Below are 22,075 nucleotides of genomic sequence, written 5' to 3' on the forward strand. Positions count from 1 at the left end.
AAAAGACAAGTGGGGTGTCAGATCTTCCTGAGCTACAGAAGCAGGATTATTATTTCATAAATCAGTTATGAGACAGTTCAAGGATCCTTTTAAGGACTTGTTCTGTGGACCAGGGAGCAACGTGACTCTGAAAGAAGCTCTGCAGTACCCATTCTAGAAACATCAGTACAGCCTGTTCCCTCTGGACATAAAAAGTATTCAAACTAGTTAAAAATATCAAAAAGTACTAAAGCCAAACATGCCAACATCTGGCTGATTACCCTTTTTTTCTGTCAATTACACACTCGTGTGGAAAGAAAACAACTCAAAACAGGCGAAGGGGAAAATTAACGATAGTCAAACACAGACATAAGCATTTACTAAATACGGAGCATACCAGTAAACAGCTTGTGCGCACACGGCAAAGCCTCGCTGATGATGTGGTGTAAATACAGACATACTTAGCAGGCTTGCTGGACGGCACAGATTAGGAGAACAGTCATCACATCACACTACTGAATGAACTGCTGCACACCACTGATGGAGAATTCCTGTGCTGCAATAGCAATGCTCACTCCGAGCCGACAGAGTGCTGTGAGATTTAATTTAGTGAATGCCATCTGTAGCTTATAGTGCTAGAAGTTGCTTTTTCTCGCTAATAGAACAGGGACGCCTACATTTAATTGCAACACTCATTGTTTGAATCGCTAATTTTCACATTTACGAATAAAATGCTGAAAGATCTTTCTGGGTGTGTTCTGGACAAGTGTTGGGAATATATCTGGCTAAGCGAAACCAGCCGGGGTCAAACAGCTGTTCTAAAAATGATCTCATGAAAGGACAGAGTGATGGCTTTAAGAGTCAGAGAGATAAATGGCAAGATAAAAAGCAAGGATGTCCATGTGTAACAGCTGCGTGTCAGTATGAGGCAAGAGCTTTGATTTAGCATGAAATTAAACAATGCCAAAAGAAGTGTTATGGGCCCGTCGAATCCAAGGCTTTGAGTAAGAATAGGATTAAAAAAAAAAAAAAAAAAAGTAAGTGAAGCAATACTGTAATCATGGAATGACTATTTTCCCACGCTATAGCCCGACATCTCTTTTCACATGTGTGTTATTTCTTCTGTTGGTGCAAAGATAGAGATATTTGTGTTGGCTGGGGAGGCCTGACACTTCAGACTAGGCTAGATCTTGCAGCAGAGTCTGTCTCACTGACTCTGCTCCTGTCAACTGAAAGAGTTTAAGGTCCTGGAAGTGTTTGTCGAGAGCACGTCATTATTTAAGCTACAGCAGGGGCAGCACTCCCTCCCACAGTAAATGCAAGACGCCAGACACAGTCTGGCGCAAAGTGAGGAGGTGCTAACTGTTTTACTGCCATTCAGTGTCAGAAATGGCTCACCTGTTAAAGGCATTACAGTCCGTGCAGTGACACGGTAACACACTGCTCCTGTTTTTTGTGTTTTTTTCCCCACCCAGGACAAACTGAGAACTGGGGAGATTTCTGTCGGGAAGCTGTTTCCAGACTACAAAGGTAGAAAGAGTGATAAGATGTAAGTGGCCTGCTGAGTGGTAAAATCATCCCTGGCTCATTTTCCACGCTTCACATCTTTGAGATGAGGTTTCCACTATCTTTAACCAAGATCACAGAGCCCAAGATTCCTGCTGCCATGAAAGACCTGCACTGTTTCCCACTCTGACTCCACATATGAGCATACTACATAATCCCAGGCTGTAGGCTGTAAGCCTTCACTGCACTGTAAATATACAGAATAGTTTATACAAAACACTAAAACTCGACCATAAACTGTTTAACGGTCCTCCTTTCTATGAACTAGAAATCTCTAAACAAAGCCTTCAGCCGCCAGATGTCTGGCACATTTTTTGTCAACTGGCTGATTTGTTTGGAAAAGAGGAAAATCAGAATGGATCCTGTTCAAGTACCAGACCTATTTGTAGGGAACACAGTAGGCATTATTTGCTTTCAACAGCCACTGACTCAGTTGTCCGTGTTTTGGTTCCTGGCTGCTCAAATTCATCAAATCGCCACTAAAAGGTGATGCAGACATGAGGTCATAGCTGCTTGTTAATCCAAATCAAATATGAGCTTTAAGCTCAGATGATTTAGTGGCTATAATTTAAAATCGTTGGCTCAATCTGAATACTTGGCTTAAGGGGAAAAACCCTGACATCCACTCACCTCTACGATGCTGCGCAGATCCTTGACGTACATGCGCTCCGTCTCCATGATCTCCATGACAACCCGGTCCACATAGGTCAGCTTTGGGTTGGGCGCCATGGCATCCGCGACGACAGGCGAACAGGGGATGTGAAGTATTTCACCAGTCGCTTTCCTGTTGGCCGTGCCGTTGTTGTTATTCCACTGGCTGGTGATCAACCTGGCCTCCAGCTGTTCCTGCCAGCGATGTCTAGAACCTGAAAGGGTGGGACTCTGGTTCCCAGCCTGCTCTCTGGTGCCTTCAGCTGGGCTCAGCTCCAAATCTATGTCCTCTTCACTTGGAATAGGCGGTGTGGTGGAGGAAGGAAGGACTGCTGTGCTCCCGAAAAGACTGTGACTATCACGGGATGAACCAGAGGACAGGGAGGACACCAGGCTCACTGGACGTTCACCCTCTCCATCCAGTGGCTCCATGCATACCTGGTTGCAATAGTATGGACCCAAATCGAGGCCTCCCTGGACATGGTCACTGTTGGAGAGGGGTGAGGACAACTGAGGAGATTCTGGAACAGGTGAGAGAAACATTGACATAAATTTGAGAAATTTAAAAAAGTAAAACCTATAAGCAAAAAGCAGACAATGTCAAAAATTAAAAGGGTCTTCATCTATAATGTATGCTCGATTATTATTATTTTGGTTAAGGGACATTGGAATATTCTAATGTGCAACTTTTTGCCTTTATTGATAGGATTCTAACATTTTCATGCATTTAGATGCATGGACTCTGCCCTGTAACCAACCGTTTACTGTTGGCTCCTGCTTGTCTTAAAGCTCAAGCTATAATACAGTTAAATCTATGATATAGCCACAACTATGTGAAACCACTATGGTAAGTCTGTTTAGCAGTGCAGTGTAAATGCAGAGTAATTATTAGCACAAGAACAATGGCTCCATAAACATACTTCAATACACTGTAAGTGTATATGGCTTCCCCGCAATGCTCCTGCAATAGATGGCATTTTTCCATTGTAGGCGTGCACTGTTTTCTTATTTTGATAGTTTATAATCAATCTACAGAAACAAGCCTTCTGCTTCTCTTTTCTGCAGTTCAGTAACAAGTACCTGGTCTTTAGTATGCATTAGCTTGAATTTAGCTCATTATTGTAGAGCTATGCAGACACACCGGGGTAAAAAGGGAAATAAAAACAGTGATGCCACCCACAACAGCATAGGCCTTATAGGGATTCAATGCAGCTACTAATGGCTGTACAGCATCGATATTCCTCATTAGTCGTTATATTTCGCCTTCTCATACATGCAGCCATAAAAACGCTGTTTCAGTAACAGACATTCATGACAATTACCTTAGACAATATGTCACAAAACAGATCATCATAAAGGAAGTGAATAAAGAAGGATCCAACTGCATGAGTCCCATTTTTGGACAATGTCAGATAAAAGTAAATCAATGAATGTTTAAGTAACACTGAACAGACTACTATCCAAGAATCAATACATAACTCTGTTTCCACTCCCAGACTAAGACAGGAGTGGCTTACAGTAAAAGGCCTCACTCAGATCATTACTGACACGGCCCAATTACAACGCCACATATTATATGAAAAGCCCAGCCGTTTCCTCGCTCTCCGGACTATTGAAGACTGAACTTTGGAAAAACAGTGAGGGGAAAAACTCATGAGAAAAAAAAAAAAAAGGGGGGGGGGGGGGGGGTAAGGGGACCAGGAGCTTTGTTTATGCATCTTTATAGAACCATGACTGAATTTAAGAGACCTGGAATCCATATTCAGTTTCACATTCTTCCTGGCCAGATGGGGAATTTTCCTCACAAACGTTTCCTAAACATATGAAATCATAGCAGGGTGAGAATGGCCACTGTGCAGAGAGCTCCATTTCCTTAAATATTTAGAGAGTAAAGAGGTCAAAACAGTTTGCCAAGCTAAAGAAACACAGCTTTGTCAAGCAGTTCAACTCCAGACTAATAAACAGAAATCTACGGAGGCAAATCATCAAGTGATAATTAATGTCTTAGGTCATACTGCGTGTGGATGGAGAGCATAATATGGTGCCGATACAACCCACCCAAAAAAAGCCACTTATGTCACGAGCTTGAAAATTTCTACATGAGTGATGACAAGCTTCAACTTGCATATCTCCATCAGTAGATGTGCAACAACAGATGCAAGATAATCCCAAGGTTTTAGAAACAAAAATATGTTGCAACCATGCTGATTCACCTTTCCTGACTTCACTTATTTCCCAGCACAGAACATGAAACCGTTTAAGAAATAATATTAAGCAAGTCAAACGTTTCCTCTCAGAGCATGGGAAGAACATAAAGTTAGTGATTTATGAAGTGATGTGCACTGGATGGGTTTCACTTGAAAAGTCAAGCCACCTTTGGTTTATTCAGACACACACACACAGACGCGCCTCTTTTGCATCTTGAAACTTTCCATGACTCAGTAGTGAGCTCATGTTGTTCATACTACATCTACAATCTGCACCAAGCCTTCCCACTGACACCGTTCCCATGCAAAACCTCACTGGGAGAAACAGATGGGCTGGCAAGCACGAGGTGACCGCTAGAGAAAGCTCTGTTTACGCTCTGTGACAAATCACAGGGTTGATGGTGTAAGGGGAGTGTAGTGGTGAGCTATTACACTCAATACACTGCTATGAATTAGGCATCTGCTTCCTTTGCTGCTTCTGTCGGTACTTTTGGTTTTGAGCCTTGCTCTGTGAGGCATGTGAAACTCCCTTCCTCTTTCCATTTCTTCCTCCCACCCAATATCCCTCTATAATAAAGCTTCTTTGTAGCAGGCTGCAAACACTGCCAAGTTAAGAGGAAGAGGAACAACACAATGTGAACTAAAGATGGGCTAAAACCCAACTCTTTTGCACAACCACAGTGACAAAACAAAACATGCATGAGTAAACTGCATTATAAGGTAAACAGCGGCATTGTAAGAATACTCTGGATTTATCTGCAGATTGGAGCGTGCACACTTGAGATCAGAAGGAGCTCAGCTTTGATTGACCACTTCAGAGATTGTACAAGCAGGAACTATCAGTAGGTGATACCACTTACCACATGTTTTAGGTTAAAACTGGAGGACCAAACACCACCTATGCTGAAAGAGGCTGAGCAGAGGAATGTAAATGACCTGCTGATCTAAGATAAGCCCAATGTGTACTCCTGTGTGACTCAGTGCAAAATGTTTCCAGTCAGCCTGTCACAAAGATGACAAAAGCCAAGCCAGTGTAGTCTGCATCCTCTGTAACATTTCCATTTACATCATCTCTCCCTCCATATATCCTAAGTAATAAGAAAAACCATCATGCAGACAGTGCAAAAGGAGAGTGTCTGGTCTTGCTTGGTGCCACATAGTCTCTTCAGCATGTGCAAATATTTATTACTAATCTCTGAGGGATCCGTAGCCACAGTGGCAAAGCCGTTCCCATTACTGTGGCACTCTGTTGTCAGATGTGGAGCGCTTTACAAGTGTCTGCCATTTAAATTAAGCCTTTTGAAGAATAAATACACAAGATTTCAATTAAAGAAACAACATTACACATGTACTGCAAACAGATCAAAGCATCCATACTGTGCAGTGTTTTAGATGAGTATTTGGTTCAGGCCCAAATGTCAGTGATGTTTTGGCAACACCTGCAGGGAAAAATCATTAAATAGAAACCACCACAGCAGAGGCTGCGAGCACTAGTTTAAATAGATGCTTTCTAAAAAACGGTTAACTAGCTAAGGTAGACAAGCATGACATTTACACTTTCGAATATTTTTGCGTACCAGCTCGATTTTTAAGTGCAAGTTTTAAACATCAGGGAGGAAGTGTCAGGAAAACGCAGTAAATGTGGATCTCCAAGGTGGGCCAAGTTCCATTTCTGATAAAACCTTCATGAGAATACATTCATAACCATTTCAGCGATCCTGTTAAGAAAGCCAGAACCAATTTCATTGACAGAGGTAATAATATACTGTATATTAAAGTGGAAAGTGTCACAGAGACGCACCATGTGTAAATAAGGAGCAGATCAAAGGGTTGCATCCATTTTTAACATCGGTGATACATGCAAGCCGAGATCAATTTTCCTTTTTAGCCACACATTACAAACTTGACACCCTGTCTACCTATAATGTATAATTAGCATATCTGCATTCATTTACAGTCTTCATTTCCTGTCTCTTCATTTTAAACAACTCAGTGGACAGACCTGTTAAACCACAGATTATACAGAATGCTGGTGGGGAATGTTAAGTATAAGGGAGCTTAAGTGTATGGTCCAGAAAAAAATTATTGCAGCCAAGCCACAAGTGTAATTTTGCCATTCACACGCCACAGTTTCACAAAGTGTTCTACCTCAGCTACAGCACAACACTCTCCTTTGTTTCAGCTGAGCATCAATGCAGCTGGTGCCTTACTGAGATAAACATTAACCAAGTCAAGGCTAGAGTTTGAGATAGTGTAGTATTTGGACTACATTTCAAAAAGTCTCTTAACCTCAACAAGCCAAAGAGTCGAGACTGTGCAATTCTTAATGGATTAAAATAGGTCAGACTCTTGTAGCCTAAAATGGAAAAAAGCTAACCCCTCATTGTAATTCTTTAAATTCCAGCTTCTTGCCTGTTAAGCTGAGGTTAACGTTTACAGACAAAGGTGTTTTAATGCTACAAGCATGACTTCCCTTTTTCCCTCTGCCTCTTTGAATCCTCTGCAGTGGACAATTGAATGCAGTTCAACTGTGTCTTAATACAATCTGTAACAAGGGAGGTATTCCTTAAACTTAAAAAGCTGCAGCTCAAATAATGAGACATTTGAAGACAATCCTTCCTCAAACTTAATGGTATATTTTCAGTCTCGCCATTACTGAAAAGAGACAGCATTCGCTTACAGAGGCGCTCTGTGTCTAATCAGTCTACAACTAAAGAAGTCTGTTTCCATTTCAGCCCAAGCTTATCAGACAGTTAACAAATGCACAGTTCATAAACTCATCTGCCTCTGACATTAGGATGATATGAGTGACATGCAGTCCCTAATAGGATGATGTGAGGGTTGAAGGGAAACACTGAAATGAAAACCTCTGCACCTGGTTATTAACTTTCTAAAAGGCTGTCATAGACAAGATCACCTCAGTCTCAAGCTTCATCTGTCAGAAGCTGCTACTGTATAGGGAACAATGAGTTCCTCCATATATACACACTTGTATAAAACATTTACCAGTCTCTGTCAAAGACACATACAAAGTACAGATGTTACTGTCGGTATGATGCTCTCGCAATGAGCTCTGCAGACATGATCGGGCATATCTCAGTACATTTTTTTCCCCCATGTAAATATTATCACCTTCTCTGTTAACATAAGCCACAGCATGCCACAATGACGTAAGTTAATAGTTACACAACCCAGTGATGATGAGACTCACATTTATCCATCAGTTCATGCAAACCAGCATGATACCCATGCAAATTCTAGCCCAGAGAGGCTCTGGTTTTTATTTCTGGGACACCTAAAACTACCCTCTGTCCATGTACCCGGCATATCTAATCTGTCTGGACTCAACAACACAGGAAGAACCAAACTCTTTGTAAAGGTTGCATTGCACAATGCAACGTCTGCTTGACTTGAAATATGAGGAAACCAAAGTCTGAAGAAGATTACAGAGCAGGTTACAAACTGCACCATGGAAAATATTACAAGCAGCAAGAAGTCTACAATTATTTGTAACCTAGTTTAATTGTGTTTGACAAATGCTTACACAGCCAAATTCAAGACACTTTTTTAAAAAAAATTCTAATATTTGAATGCTTACCGTATAGACGTGTTGAAGCCAGTAAGAGCCACAGAGCAAAGTCCAATTTTTCAATAAATCAACATTTCCTATCTCCTCTTCAGTCCCTCAACTCCTATGACGACACTTTCAGTATGACAAATGAGGACGCGTCTTGTGTTTAAAGAATAGATGTCTCCCAAAGAGACACACCTGTATGACTACTTTAGCTGAAGTTAAAAGAATCCCCCAAGTGTAGCTAACGTTGTTAATGTGTCCCTGAAAATAAAGAGTTTGCGCTAAAGTCCCTCCTGCGCTACCCACTCTGACTTGTGGCCTTTTGTTTTCTAAGCAAATCAGGAGAAAAGAAACAGGAACACAGCCTGTTTTCCACATGCAAATGCTTATTTGAAAGCAAAAAGAAGCACTTAGCATTAGAAAAGCATCTTTCTTTTACTAGGATTAGAAAAGCACTGTGGATAACCATCCAAAAGAAAAAGCGAGTCCCTGCCTGCTCCATTACCAAACTTTGCTTGGACGCTCCTGCCTGATTCATAATGACTCATGTATTAAATGACAATAAATTGAACACAGCAGACAATGAATCATCTCTAAAGTCACCTTGTGCTATTTCTACAGCCTTATCAGGAACCGGATGAGTGATGGTGATAAAGCTGCCGTCCTGTGAATAACTCTGTTTCTCTGGTACCAGCCTCTGTCTCGCAGTTGTTAACATTACGTCTGACAACTTAGGACAATTAAGTGATAGTAACCTGAGACACAAGTAAGGGAAATTTAACTTGTTGAATAAAGGGTTTGTTTTAGTCATTTATAAAGAACCTGGCAGTTTAAAGCAATGCAGTAACTATGTTTTTATTATCACTTTCATTTGCCAAGTTATAACATGCTAGGAAAAGCAGAGTTCCTAATGGGCTCATTAATGAATTCACTATCAAGCAAAGAACACAATTAGCAGTTTGTATTCACGTATATACCATAAAGAAAACAAAGCTTTTTTTCCATAATCTGGCTGCACTCACCCTAATCAATGTTCTTATTGCTTTAGAGATTTAGGTATTATTACTTAATTCTTAACTAAAAGAAAAGAAAACAAGTTTGTAACTCAGTCATATCAGAAGCAGCCAATTTCATTGTACACAGTCTATATAAGTTTCAACTTGTCTGAAGTGTGAATAAAGCAGGAAACTGCACCCATGAGCACAACTGGTCCATGTACTGTAGCAGCAACGAGTCTGTTTTACTTTAACTGTCAGAAATATAAGAATCATTAGATTATTATTAGATTATTGCAGATTGATATTGCTTAAAGAGGCCTTTAATACTTAGTGCTTGTGAGAGGCACTAAAATGTATGTAGGATATGCAGAGGAAGTGAAGATTAGCATACTTGATTTTACATCAACTCCTTCTTTCTTGTTGCTGTGCAACAAAAACAGAAAAACAAAGTTGCCATCAAGCAATAATCTACCTAAAAATCAAAGCTAAACACATCAATATTAATGTCTAAAAGCAAGACTAAAGCCTGCACAAGAACAAAGCTTAAACAAAGGACAGAAGCTGACAAAAAAAACACCGTAATCTCCTTCAGACCAGGTTAGGTTTATAGTCTAAATTACCATGGCATTGTATCCTGATAAAAACCCCTAGTTAAAAACAGGTTACCTCACCAACTACAAATCCTTTTTCCATAGCGGAGGCCTCAGCTCTAGACTACTGCTAATCTGCTAACTGATTCTTCAGAGCCACGAGAACAGTGTGTGTGGCCATGTTTCACTCAGGAGATAAGAGGAACTCTTGCTTCTCCCTACATCTCAATAAAACCCTTCCGCCACTCAAGATCCACTCCGAGCTTCCTCGTCCAACACCCCTTCACAACCTCTGGCAATGAAGTCCTTCCCCCAGTGGCAGCTGGGAGACAGGGAGGGAGTCTTACACCGATTTCCTTGGGAAAAACTCCTCCCCACCTGGCCCCGGTGAATGGCTGCCCCACAGGAGGATGTGAGGGTGCCTCAGAGGATTAGGCCTGGAGTCTTCACAGACCATTATCAAACAGCATGAGTCAGAACAGAGGTGATTAGACACTGAAACCAATGGCCTGGTTTGATTTCGTATTCCCTGACAGAAAAAATAAAAAAGGTCACGTCAAAGGTTTCCTGCTGTAAGCAGTCCTTCATATGATTTGATTAACACCGCCTCACACGGAACTTTTAATGTTGCGTTAATAATTAGCCTGAAGGTCGGTAAATAACCCGCAGTGAACAACATAGGCCGAATACACATACACAAGCTGAACCTGCATTCCTCACTGGCAGCCAAGGTCAAACTGTTGTACTGAGGAGTTTTAGGGGGGAATTCTGGTGTTCAAAAGTGAAACTAAAAGTCTCCCATTTACTGTCTGTAACATGAAACATTAAGATACATCTGTATTATTTTGACTTTATCAGAATTAAACTGACATTTCAGCACTGGAGATGTCTTAAAGAGTGAAAAGGACAAAACCTGTCAGAAAAACAAAACAATCTTAAATGTAATCTTCTAAAACTCCTCTGTGCTCGACGCAGGCTCTTAAAGGATCCAGCCGTGCCAGCTGACCTCAGTGCATAGGCATGAGATGATCCACTTAAGAAACTCCTCCATCAACAAGCCCCCCCACCTCCAAGACCTCTTCAGGCACGCGCGCACACACACACACACACACACACACACACACACACACACACACACACACACACACACACACACACACACACCTCTAAATCCACTCAAATCATTTCCTCTGGACAACACACACTTCTGGGCCCCTGAGGTGTGAGCCCATTGTAAACTTTACCACCAGTTTGACAATCTACAGCCAAACTGCTGTCCTGTTAGCGCCCAGCTGCCGAGTCCACGCGGGCTTGTGTCGGCACAGCTGTGTGCGGCGTGGAGAGGAGAGGTCAGAGGGGAACCGTTCGTTTACTTCACATGAAGCAGTTTATCACATGCAGTGTTATAAAGGGTGTGGTGGTGTTTTTTCTTGGCATTTAGGCCCCAGTAAAGTTGTGTTACTTTGCACTCAAATAAAGAATCTTGTTACGACACCAAGTTCTCCATCTTTGTGTAGATCACTAAATACGACACGAGCAAAGGTTTTCTCATGCTAAGAGTTTTTTAAAAAGTCCTTCACTACATTTATTACATAAAGTCTTTTACAGTAACATTACAGCATAGCTTGATGTCTGCAGGGTGATTAGAATATTATATATAAAATGGCTTTTAGATTGTCAACTGACTGTAAAGTGCAGAAAGGAAGTTGATGGAGGGTTTTATAGATTCAAATGAGATTCATAGAGGCCATCTAACTGGAACAAGCACTGCTGAGAACCTTTAGCTGATGTGGGTAATCCACTGAAAGAGCTCTATAGAAGGGGTGCCAATGTGAGAGGATGTAAAATAATTTATTCTGAAAGAAAGTCTTGTAAGGAGCAAAAAAACAAAAACAATTCTCTATAAATTAGTTTGCATTGTATATAATTGATTTGCACAGATATATGCAACATTTGTGCTGACATACAGGACGAGGAGCTGTCTGGGATTTCAGTCTGAGTTCAAATCGATGCAGAACAGAGTTGTGGCAGGCTCACCTGAGACTCCATGTGATTTCCGCTACAGACAATTAGGTAGAGAAAGAGTTCCAGTCCAGGAGCTCCATTAACAAGCCCACTCAGAGATGTAGCCATCCCTGCCATCATCTATGTCCACAACCCTATGCCCACTGGTCTGGAAAAGCTGCAGTGAATGGAGATGATCCATCCGTCCCCCTAGAACCCCTTTAAAGCTGTACATTCTGCACACACAGCTACATTCCTGCTTGGGGTTAAGTAGGTCACGGGGAACCCTTATCTTTGAGAGAGTCATTTCATGCAGCCTCAGGCCTGTTAATGCCTGGATGAACCTTGTCACAGATTAGACACATATTTTTCTTTTTTTGAAATGTCAGAATATATGGATTACACCTGTCCTCGGGCTACAGGGGTTGCAACTGTGCAGTTTCACATTCTAACGCAGTAATGAAAGGTACATTTTTACAAAAATGATTAGGGGTACATATAAGTTACCCTACATCCTTAAATTTGTCTGGGGGAGGAAAAAAAAAAAAAAGCACCTTGGTTGATCATTATTATGTGCATGGCCTCTATCCAAAACCTGCAAGTGGCAATAAAAACGCCCTCTTTTCACTTCAAAATCCTCTGACCTTTTAGAGACACCAGAGCTGGACTGTAACCACAGCCTTTTTATTGTTTACCTTGAAGAGACAGGTCTTCCTTTCACCACATGCATTCCTCCAGCCTGTTAACCACATCCAATCATCACCTTCCACAGCAAGCACATTACCAGCTGCCCTGCCCCTTAATCACCATCCATCCATCCACACAGCAGGGGGGCAGGTCAGTCACACTTTAACTCCAGCTGAAAAGGATTTAACCACAAGTGGGCTTTACTGCCAGGATGATTATGTACAAGTCACATGGGCTATAAAAAAAACAAAAAATGTGAGGACATTTACTTGGTGCAGAGTGACATTTTGAGGAAACAGACACATAATTCATGGAGGGCGGCACATGTCTCCTTCTCGCCAAAGCTGAATCAGTGGAATAGGCGTGGGGGGGAAAGGCCACCATTTATGCATTGGTAGTCTTCAGCAACAGTGAAAATCCAGCACCAAATGTGTTCAGTAGAGGAGAGAAGAGAGGTGTGGGGGTGGTGGAGGACTGAAGGACAGAGCAGGCAGATACAAAGAGGCCCTATGTCTATGTTGTGGCTCTGTGACTAAAGATAATGAACACTAAAATAATATGTAATTTGAGTGGTCCCCAGTATATAAGGTCAGCACTACTGGCTAGACTACCCATCTTGGCTGCCTGAGACACATTCAGGTTTGATGTGCAAGTGTTCAGGGGTTTCAGCTGTATGAAGGGGGTTGGCCAAGATCCACATCCACACAAAGAGGCTCTCTACCAGCCAGGAGTGTAGGAGGAGAGTTCATTGCTCTCTCAGCTGTGCCTCTCAAAGCCTCTACATTTCCTCTATTCTTCTATTTCCAGCATTTTACATTCACCTCAGCTGTACTGCTGTGTTATGTTAGCAGTGTCCTGGGTAACCAGATATACCAGCAGGAATAAACCAACATATTAAAACCCTATATCATGAAACTAGTCACTTTATAGACAGCAATCACCAGCGCTTAGGTCATATAAAATATATATATTTACCTTCCCCCATTGGGCCCTGGTAGAGAGCAGAATGGGTCCCCTCTGGCATGGCACGCGGGCCTCTGGTGCACACAAGAGAAAATGTGAAGGGTCAAAAGAGAATAGAGGCATTTCACAGCAAGACAAAGCGTAATATTAAGGGTAATATTAATTCGATTCACTGGACTGAGCTGTAATTGTGAAAAATGCTTTGTTTCTTTACAGAGTCATTCTTGTGTCACGTGGCTCTTCAATCTTGACTAGACACAGCTTACTGAGCTACTACTGAATAAAACACAGAAATTTTCCATTCCCTGCTTACAGCTGTGTTGGCTCATGTTAGCCCCTGGATAATGCAAAGTGGCAGCAAAGGTTTTGGTATGCAGAGGATCAGGAGCTCATGCTAAATAGTGTAAGAACCCACTGAACATGGACATAAGACAGCTCGCCACAACTAAGTTAACGCTACAGGATTCGAGTGCTACGAGTATTGATTCCACATCCTTAAAGTGGACTCATTATGCTCATTTTCAGCACCATGTTTTTATTCTTGGATTCCACTGGAGCATTTGCATATTTCACAGTTCAAACCATTTTATCAGACACTGGTGTGGAGTCTCGGTTCATCCGCTGTATGGAAAAAGGAGATTTTAGCCACCTCGCCTTTCGTCTGATTGTCGACCTCTTGTAAACAGAACACATCAAATCAGAATAATCTTTTATTACAAATATAACCGTCTAGTGAGATTACAGGTTCTCCCTTGGTGGTAAATATTTGTCCTTTATCCCTTATGCCAGGCTGCTGTGTTCTTAATAATGAGCCATGTCCTTTCCAGAGCCACTGTGCTGCCAGTTTCTCACATCGCTGCCTCTCGGTCTCCTTACAGCAAATTAACACGGTGCATGAGAACTTGTCTCTCTGTGATTCCTGGTGAGCCTCCGGCCTTTTAAGCATCACATTCTTGGTCCAGCTAGATCAGAGGAATAGGAATTCTTCAGGGATTAGGATGGGCATTGTTCGTAGTTCATCTGCTGGCCACTGTGCAGAGTTGACAGCCAAGCCAGCCGAGGCCCAACAGAGCCCGCTGCCAGGAGGTTCACCAATTAAGATGTGCAGGAATGTAAAAAGAAAAGTCACTGAGCTCGATCTATTAAGATCACTGCCACATTGTGGGGTCCACTGGCTGGCATAAAGTAAAGACTGTTTGGGACCCCCCCAAAAAAAGCCACAACAAAAATTATGACACATAATTCTTATTATTATTTAAGAATCCCAGAATGAACTAGGACAAGTACGTAATGAGAAAAAAATCCTCCTTTAAAAAGTTAAATGTAGGTTTTGTTTTACGTTTACTTAATTACCTAAAGATATCCTGTGCAGTGTTGCACCACTGGTAGCACTTTTACACAATGTCTTTTGCAATGGCAGGAAAACACAGATGCAAGAATGCATGCACACAGTACACGATAAAGACTAATGCATGGCTTTACAATATCTCATTAATTTACACCATGTAGGTTCTGCAACAAAAGGTAAGAAAACTGTAGCTAGCAAGTACAGATGTAAATGCATTCTGAAATTAACAAGCAACACCAGTTTTTATTGTTAACATAAAATGATTAAAATGAATATTTAAATAAAACATTGTAAAAATACTTAATATAATTATTTTTAATATTCCTGAGATAAGAAAGTGACATCCAACCAACATATGAGTTCTATTGTGTTGCCTTGCACAACTGGTATCAAACGCTGCAAAAACTCAATAAATTTGACCTTTGACTAAGCTCGGCCAATTGATTTTCAAGTGCTGGGTTAATATACAAAAACGCAGTACTGATGCTGAGAAACAGGCTTTGAACTTTTCCCATTGACCAGTGAACTAATAAAATCCTCTGATAATCCCACCTACTATGACCTCTGAGCTAACCTTGCCAAATGACCAGACCAAAACTATGTTAATCTGTCTTTTGTCAATCAGAGGCTAGACTGGGAATAATGGGCTCAAACCTAGATACAGTGCAGACGTCTGGGTCTTAAAAATGTCTTATCAAAGGCTGCTTGTAGCTGTAGAACAGTGGCTTGGGATTGTAAGTTTTAAGATGCCTAACAGGACACTGTAACTTAATCTTAGAACATCTGGACAGTATCATCAATTGGAACTCATTAACTTTTACCTACATTAGCTGACATATGGCAAATCCTTGTTTTCCTAGGGAGGGACAGTGGACAAATTTTGAGTCTTAACAAAAACATGAAACACACGCCCAACATTCATGCCAAACTGACCACCTGTGCTTGAACTAGTTGTCATTTCACACAAATGGAGAACATTTGGTTCCCACAGCTGATGACTGCCCTAACCGCAGCATGAACCTCCCATATGGGAATTTGCAACTTGCCCCTTAATTGAAGACAGATGCCACAAGAGCCAGGCTGACAGTTATTAAAAGAAAAACCTGCAATGGATCATTTCTTTAGACCAGCTGATAAACTGGTCTGAAGAAATGTTCCTCTAAACGGCAGGCTTTACAGTGATCCGCATGATCGGCAGCAAGAACCCAAATTCCTTTCTTTAAGCAAAACAAACTGACATTTAAGGGGAACAGATGCTGGCAAACATGCAGTACTTGTGCAACTAAATAGGAAATGTCATCAGCGCGGTCTGAAAACACGCAGACAAATGTGTACCTTGAATCAACATCTCTGGTTTGATATGTTATAGGAAAGTCCCCAGGGGCTGATAGCGATCTATCTGGAGCTTTTTTCCGTTCGTGGATGTTATGTGGAAGTGAGACTGAAGAACATGTCTACAGAGGAAATCAGAGAAAAACAATACTTCTCCTCTTGGGGATATGTGCCACTTTCTCTGTCTCTCCAGGCATATACAAGGAAGATGACATCATACTGCCAACTATTTGATTGCATCTGCTTTTAAAACACTCCCCAAAGAAAGCTTCCATGCACAGGTTGTCCTACTACCAAATGATGACGCACAAGTCGGATTCAGAATGAAAAAAGGGACCTTAATTGGGCTTTTGTGAGACAATTAACAACACAAATTAATTTCCCATGGTGCAGAACAAGTTGATGGGAGGAGGAACTATAAATAGAGAATTCTTGCAGTACTTCTCTTTTGCATCACGGTGAACAAAACGTGTACCCAAACACGGGCCACGGGAAAGTGAAAATATGACAAGTTCCCCTCGGGATGTCTGTACTCAGTCACGGTGGGGTGGATTTTCTTTATTTCTTTATCATCAGGCAGGACGGATGTTTACGCTCAGAACGAATAAAAATCTGACCTGGAACGGCCCGGGATTCTATGAGGTAACCGAGACAGACTCTTTATTATTCCAGCATGGGTGCCATATTTATCTAGCACGACCTCTCTTACCCAGTCCATCCTTGTAGAAAATACCGCTTGAAAAATAGCCTTTATGTGAGTGCCCCCTTTCCCACATTATTTCTGCAGTTTGCCCCCTGACACACAGGCTTTAAGACTTTTAAGACCAGCTTTTCATTCACCGGAGAAAACAATACACCCCAATGGTCGCTGTTTGTCTCAATCAAATCCACAACCTTTACAAAAAGACGCTGCCCTAACCTTCCCCCAGCCTCTTACTTTTAACTCTGTTGCATTTGTGAGCGTGAGGCTTAAGTGAGGTGATAAGTGACCCATCTCAATGAACACCCACAGAGTTGTGCCCATATGGTCTGCGTACAATTTAGCAAAAATAGCCTTTAATGGGAGAATAATTGTTTCCCAATGTGGTGGAAAAGGAGAATGAGCGATTTTCACTTCCCCACCTGAGACCTATAACTGTAGAATGCATACCTGGCCTGCGAGGCTGGAAACGGCCAGCTTAATGTGCAAATGACAAGTGAAGACTTCAAGTTCTGTAAAATTATAAACGGTAGACAACCAGAGGGAAGGCAGTCCTCCATAATGTCCTGCAGTGTTTGGAAGGGAGAGGACCGGACTGAGGAGTAAAATTAGACAAGTCTTCAAATAGAACTGCAGTGTGCACGTTTAAAGGTACATTACACTTCTTTTGCAAGCCAAATGGTTCATTGGGCCTTCTTGAAGGCTTGTCAGTACTGCAACGACAACCTCCCTTGGGTGTCTAGAATACCAAATCTCTTGTGGCACTCAAGTCTCCCCTTTCTAGTAAACACAATGCTGTCTCTGTTTAAAGACAACTTTTAATTCTTGCAGTCTAATCTAAGCTGAAATTTAGAGGGAAAAAAGGAGCTAAGGCAATTCAGGACAATATAAAAAATGCTAAGAACAGCATCAAATGAGCAACGAATGGCTAAATAATAAAGATGGGGATTTCTGAGACTCTCAAAAGAAAGAATAAGGCCTCTATATAGATGAATCCAGCCTTGGATCTGCAGCTCTGGTAATTTTATCACAGCTGCAGCATACCAAGACTCTGGTAGAAGGATTTAGAGGCCAGCTCAGATCCAAGACACACTTGGGCAGTTTCCTGTCTGGACCACCTTAAAGGGGGAGTGCTGTTCAGAATCAGAATCAGAAACTTTATTGTCATTGTCATGAGAACAACGAAATTAAGAATGGTCCCCGATCATTGCATTCATCGCACTGAGGCAACATTTAAGTGGAATAAAGTTGCTTCGTTATTGTCTGAAAGGTCAAGTGAGGTCAAAGAGGCAGAAGATTGAACTTTTCAGCGGTAATTGATTGATTTTTGCCCCATTCTTATTCTTCAGCAGCTGGTGGGGACGAGTCATTAAACTACCATTTAAAACTTCCCTGTGTCTCTCTGGGGCGCTCATTAGAAGAAACAATTAGGATGGTTGGGGCCAAGTATGCGCTCTGTAGGGGTGGAAATTGGATGCGAGGAAAGAGGAAACGGCAAGTGATTCAGCTGCAGAGGGAGGACTAGTTTTTCTCACAGGATAAGCGTGGTAAAGTGGAAAATGTCTGTAATGAGAAAAAAAATACAGACTGCAGCAGCTGACCAAAGTTCATTGAACGGAGAGGGTTTTGCGTCAAAGACAAACAGAACTTATCTGACTGAAACTCGTGCCCACCTCAGGTCCTGTGAAATTATATTAAACAGAAACTGCAATTCATGTAAAGTTAAAGACGAAGAGGTTCTTGATAAGAAACGCGTTATGAGTAACCAACTCCACAGCTCATCTCTGTCATAATATACACGGAGAACAGATTGGCATGCAGATGTTTTGTAACGCTCTGGCGGTTTCGGTCATTTGTCTTTACTGAAACTGAATATTTGTCAGCTCGAGACGTGCTTCACAAAGACAATTACTTTATTATTTTACCCTCTGCAACCACCGAACAATAAAATAAACCGCGCAGTGTGTCTTTCCAAAGCTAACGTTAAGTTAGCTAAGATTTGGTGAAGTTATCAAAAGTAGCCCACGTACCCAATTCGCCAACTTCTCTCCTTCCAGCGACTACAATCCTCAGTAAACCCCTTTTTCTTCTGTGGTTTCTGGCTGAAAATATCAGGTTAATCCGTTAGTTTACTCTCTTCACATGGTACATGCAGCTCAGACACACACATCCCAACTGCAGGTTATCAGCTCGTACTGCGTCCGAGAACTAAACGGCTGCATCTTTGAAGAACTGCAAACTGATGGCGCTTTCAATGTCTATCGGAAATGGCGCTTATGGGTCCATGCCACCCCACTAATTGTAAGTCAGCATGGCTTAGGATGCTGATTGCATTACACCCCCTGCTATTTTACCTTTAAACAGGATTAGCAGTGTATGTCGCAGAATAACTGCTGTTTTTATGGGGTGTAGTTTACTTCGTTGTTTTAATTCACAATTGTAACTCACTAACAACAATCAAAACAGACGTAGCACAATAGCTCAAAGTGAAAAAATTGCTTATATATAAGTCCGTCTCTCGAGTATTCAACAACAAACAAGACAGGCGTGCCTCCAGAATATTTTCATTGCGGTGGTTATGTGGAGGTGACTAAAAATATTGCGACGGCACACCAAACACAGAATTTCCAGTTTTATTATGCTGTTGTCAAATATCCGTTACTTGAAAAATATGGCAAACAAGAATGAAAGAAAAATAATTATATGCCTAGTTAATTTCCTAATATTAAAGTTAAAGTTGATATCACTGAAAATAATTATAATTATTAAAATTATTATCAACATAGGACAGTCTTGGCAGACAACCCCCACCCACACACACCCACCACCACCACCAGTGGGCCCCCCGACGGTGGTGCCCCTGAAACAAGGAGCGCATGAAGTGTACATACCCAGAAAACTTAATATTTACGAGGAGGACACGAACGCAGCACAGGAACGCCTGTTTTTGACATGCTGTAATGCTTGGTGGGTGTCAGATGTGTTCCCACATAAAGACATCTGGACTACATAGTATATATGTTTCTGTAAACAAAATGTTGGGTCCTTTAACAATAAATAAACAAATAAATATATAAAATCATCTTTACTCCCACCCACGGAATATGTATGCAAAGCAAAAGCTTGAGAAAGACACCCCCGCCAATAACTTTTACGAGGGTCAGGTCATCTGAAATGGGGACTTCACAAAAGATGGTGTCAGTGAGTGTATTGGTGGGTGCTAATTTATGTGCGCTATTGCTTTGCGCGACCCCCTCTCTCCTGTCCTCCTGAAAATAATGTCACCATCACCGCAGAAGGCTGGAGACAGCATGCTTTCCACTTTACAGAAGGAGTCAACACGATGGGAAAAGTCAGCTTTTACTGTCCCACACACCTTAATTAACTTAATGAACTTGACATACTCCCACCCATCTACAAAACGTGGCTGAAATTGGTTGAATTGGTGATTTTAAAGTTAAAAATTAGAAAGGCCAATATCGCCATCTGCTGGGAGCTTGTTATAAATCATTGCATCGGCTTCTAACAGTGACCAGATAACTACAAGCTACCTATGGGGCAGTGAAAACTGAATGTGTGTCATTTGTCATTTACCATTCACTCACTCTCTCTCTCTCTCTCTCACACACACACACACACACACACACACACACACACACACACACACACACACACACACACACACACATATACAAGGATTATAAAAGGAAGATGAAGATTGTTTTAATTATCTCGTTTAATGGCATGTTAATAGTCTTGCAAATAAGTGATTTCAGTATTTCAGACAGAGCAGGTAATTATAGCATGTTTCATTAAGGATGCATCCAAAGATGGTAGAATTTTAAACATTTTTAGCCAAATGACAGGCACATAAATTAGTCCTTTCTTTATATTTTGTTCCAAGAAGTCAGACTTTCACTTATTTTTTAAAGCTTTCTGATGGGCTTTCAACGTTTTTCTTTGGATGCATCCAGCAACGTACACAGCACTAGTGATGGGATTCTGGCTCTTTCTAGAAAACCGGCTCTTTTGGCTCAGCTCACTAAAAAGAGATGGTGGAAATGGTTCCAGATTTTGCTTCTTTTCTTGGTGTTACTCATTTTCTTTGCTATACCTTTCTACAGGGAGTGCAGAATTATTAGGCAAGTTGTATTTTTGAGGAATAATGTTATTATTGAACAACAACCATGTTCTCAATGAACCCAAAAAACTCATTAATATCAAAGCTGAATGTTTTTGGAAGTAGTTTTTAGTTTGTTTGTAGTTTGAGCTATTTTAGGGGGATATCTGTGTGTGCAGGTGACTATTACTGTGCATAATTATTAGGCAACTTAACAAAAAACAAATATATACCCATTTCAATGATTTATTTTTACCAGTGAAACCAATATAACATCTCCACATTCACAAATATACATTTCTGACATTCAAAAACAAAACAAAAACAAATCAGCGACCAATATAGCCACCTTTCTTTGCAAGGACACTCAAAAGCCTGCCATCCATGGATTCTGTCAGTGTTTTGATCTGTTCACCATCAACATTGCGTGCAGCAGCAACCACAGCCTCCCAGACACTGTTCAGAGAGGTGTACTGTTTTCCCTCCTTGTAAATCTCACATTTGATGATGGACCACAGGTTCTCAATGGGGACCAGATCAGGTGAACAAGGAGGCCATGTCATTAGTTTTTCTTCTTTTATACCCTTTCTTGCAGCCACGCTGTGGAGTACTTGGACGCGTGTGATGGAGCATTGTCCTGCATGAAAATCATGTTTTTCTTGAAGGATGCAGACTTCTTCCTGTACCACTGCTTGAAGAAGGTGTCTTCCAGAAACTGGCAGTAGGACTGGGAGTTGAGCTTGACTCCATCCTCAACCCGAAAAGGCCCCACAAGCTCATCTTTGATGATACCAGCCCAAACCAGTACTCCACCTCCACCTTGCTGGCGTCTGAGTGGGACTGGAGCTCTCTGCCCTTTACCAATCCAGCCACGGGCCCATCCATCTGGCCCATCAAGACTCACTCTCATTTCATCAGTCCATAAAACCTTAGAAAAACCAGTCTTGAGATATTTCTTGGCCCAGTCTTGACGTTTCAGCTTGTGTGTCTTGTTCAGTGGTGGTCGTCTTTCAGCCTTTCTTACCTTGGCCATGTCTCTGAGTATTGCACACCTTGTGCTTTTGGGCACTCCAGTGATGTTGCAGCTCTGAAATATGGCCAAACTGGTGGCAAGTGGCATCTTGGCAGCTGCACGCTTGACTTTTCTCAGTTCATGGGCAGTTATTTTGCGCCTTGGTTTTTCCACACGCTTCTTGCGACCCTGTTGACTATTTTGAATGAAACGCTCGATTGTTCGATGATCACGCTTCAGAAGCTTTGCAATTTTGAGACTGCTGCATCCCTCTGCAAGATATCTCACTATTTTTGACTTTTCTGAGCCTGTCAAGTCCTTCTTTTGACCCATTTTGCCAAAGG

General features: G+C 41.6%; 1 protein-coding gene across 1 annotated transcript in view; it reads right to left on the reverse strand.

Annotated features, from left to right (window-relative positions):
• LOC147307461 (pleckstrin homology domain-containing family G member 3-like) overlaps nucleotides 1-18,836 on the reverse strand; it is a 30,431-nt gene extending 11,595 nt beyond the window's left edge. The window contains exons 1-3 of the mRNA XM_086273890.1: nucleotides 18,630-18,836; nucleotides 13,232-13,293; nucleotides 2,176-2,717 (exon numbers count right to left, since the gene is read on the reverse strand). Of these exons, the coding sequence (XP_086130016.1) occupies nucleotides 2,176-2,717; nucleotides 13,232-13,280 (591 nt within the window). The 5' untranslated portion in view covers nucleotides 13,281-13,293; nucleotides 18,630-18,836. The remainder of the gene's footprint in view (nucleotides 1-2,175; nucleotides 2,718-13,231; nucleotides 13,294-18,629) is intronic.
• Nucleotides 18,837-22,075: the final 3,239 nt, after the last annotated feature.

The sequence above is a fragment of the Aulonocara sp. 'chitande type north' Nkhata Bay genome, linkage group LG19 (genome assembly GCF_057382095.1).
Source record: "Aulonocara sp. 'chitande type north' Nkhata Bay isolate Kocher_YH1m ecotype deep benthic linkage group LG19, A_spYH_male_GT1.1, whole genome shotgun sequence".
In the NCBI taxonomy this organism is placed as follows: domain Eukaryota; kingdom Metazoa; phylum Chordata; class Actinopteri; order Cichliformes; family Cichlidae; genus Aulonocara; species Aulonocara sp. 'chitande type north' Nkhata Bay.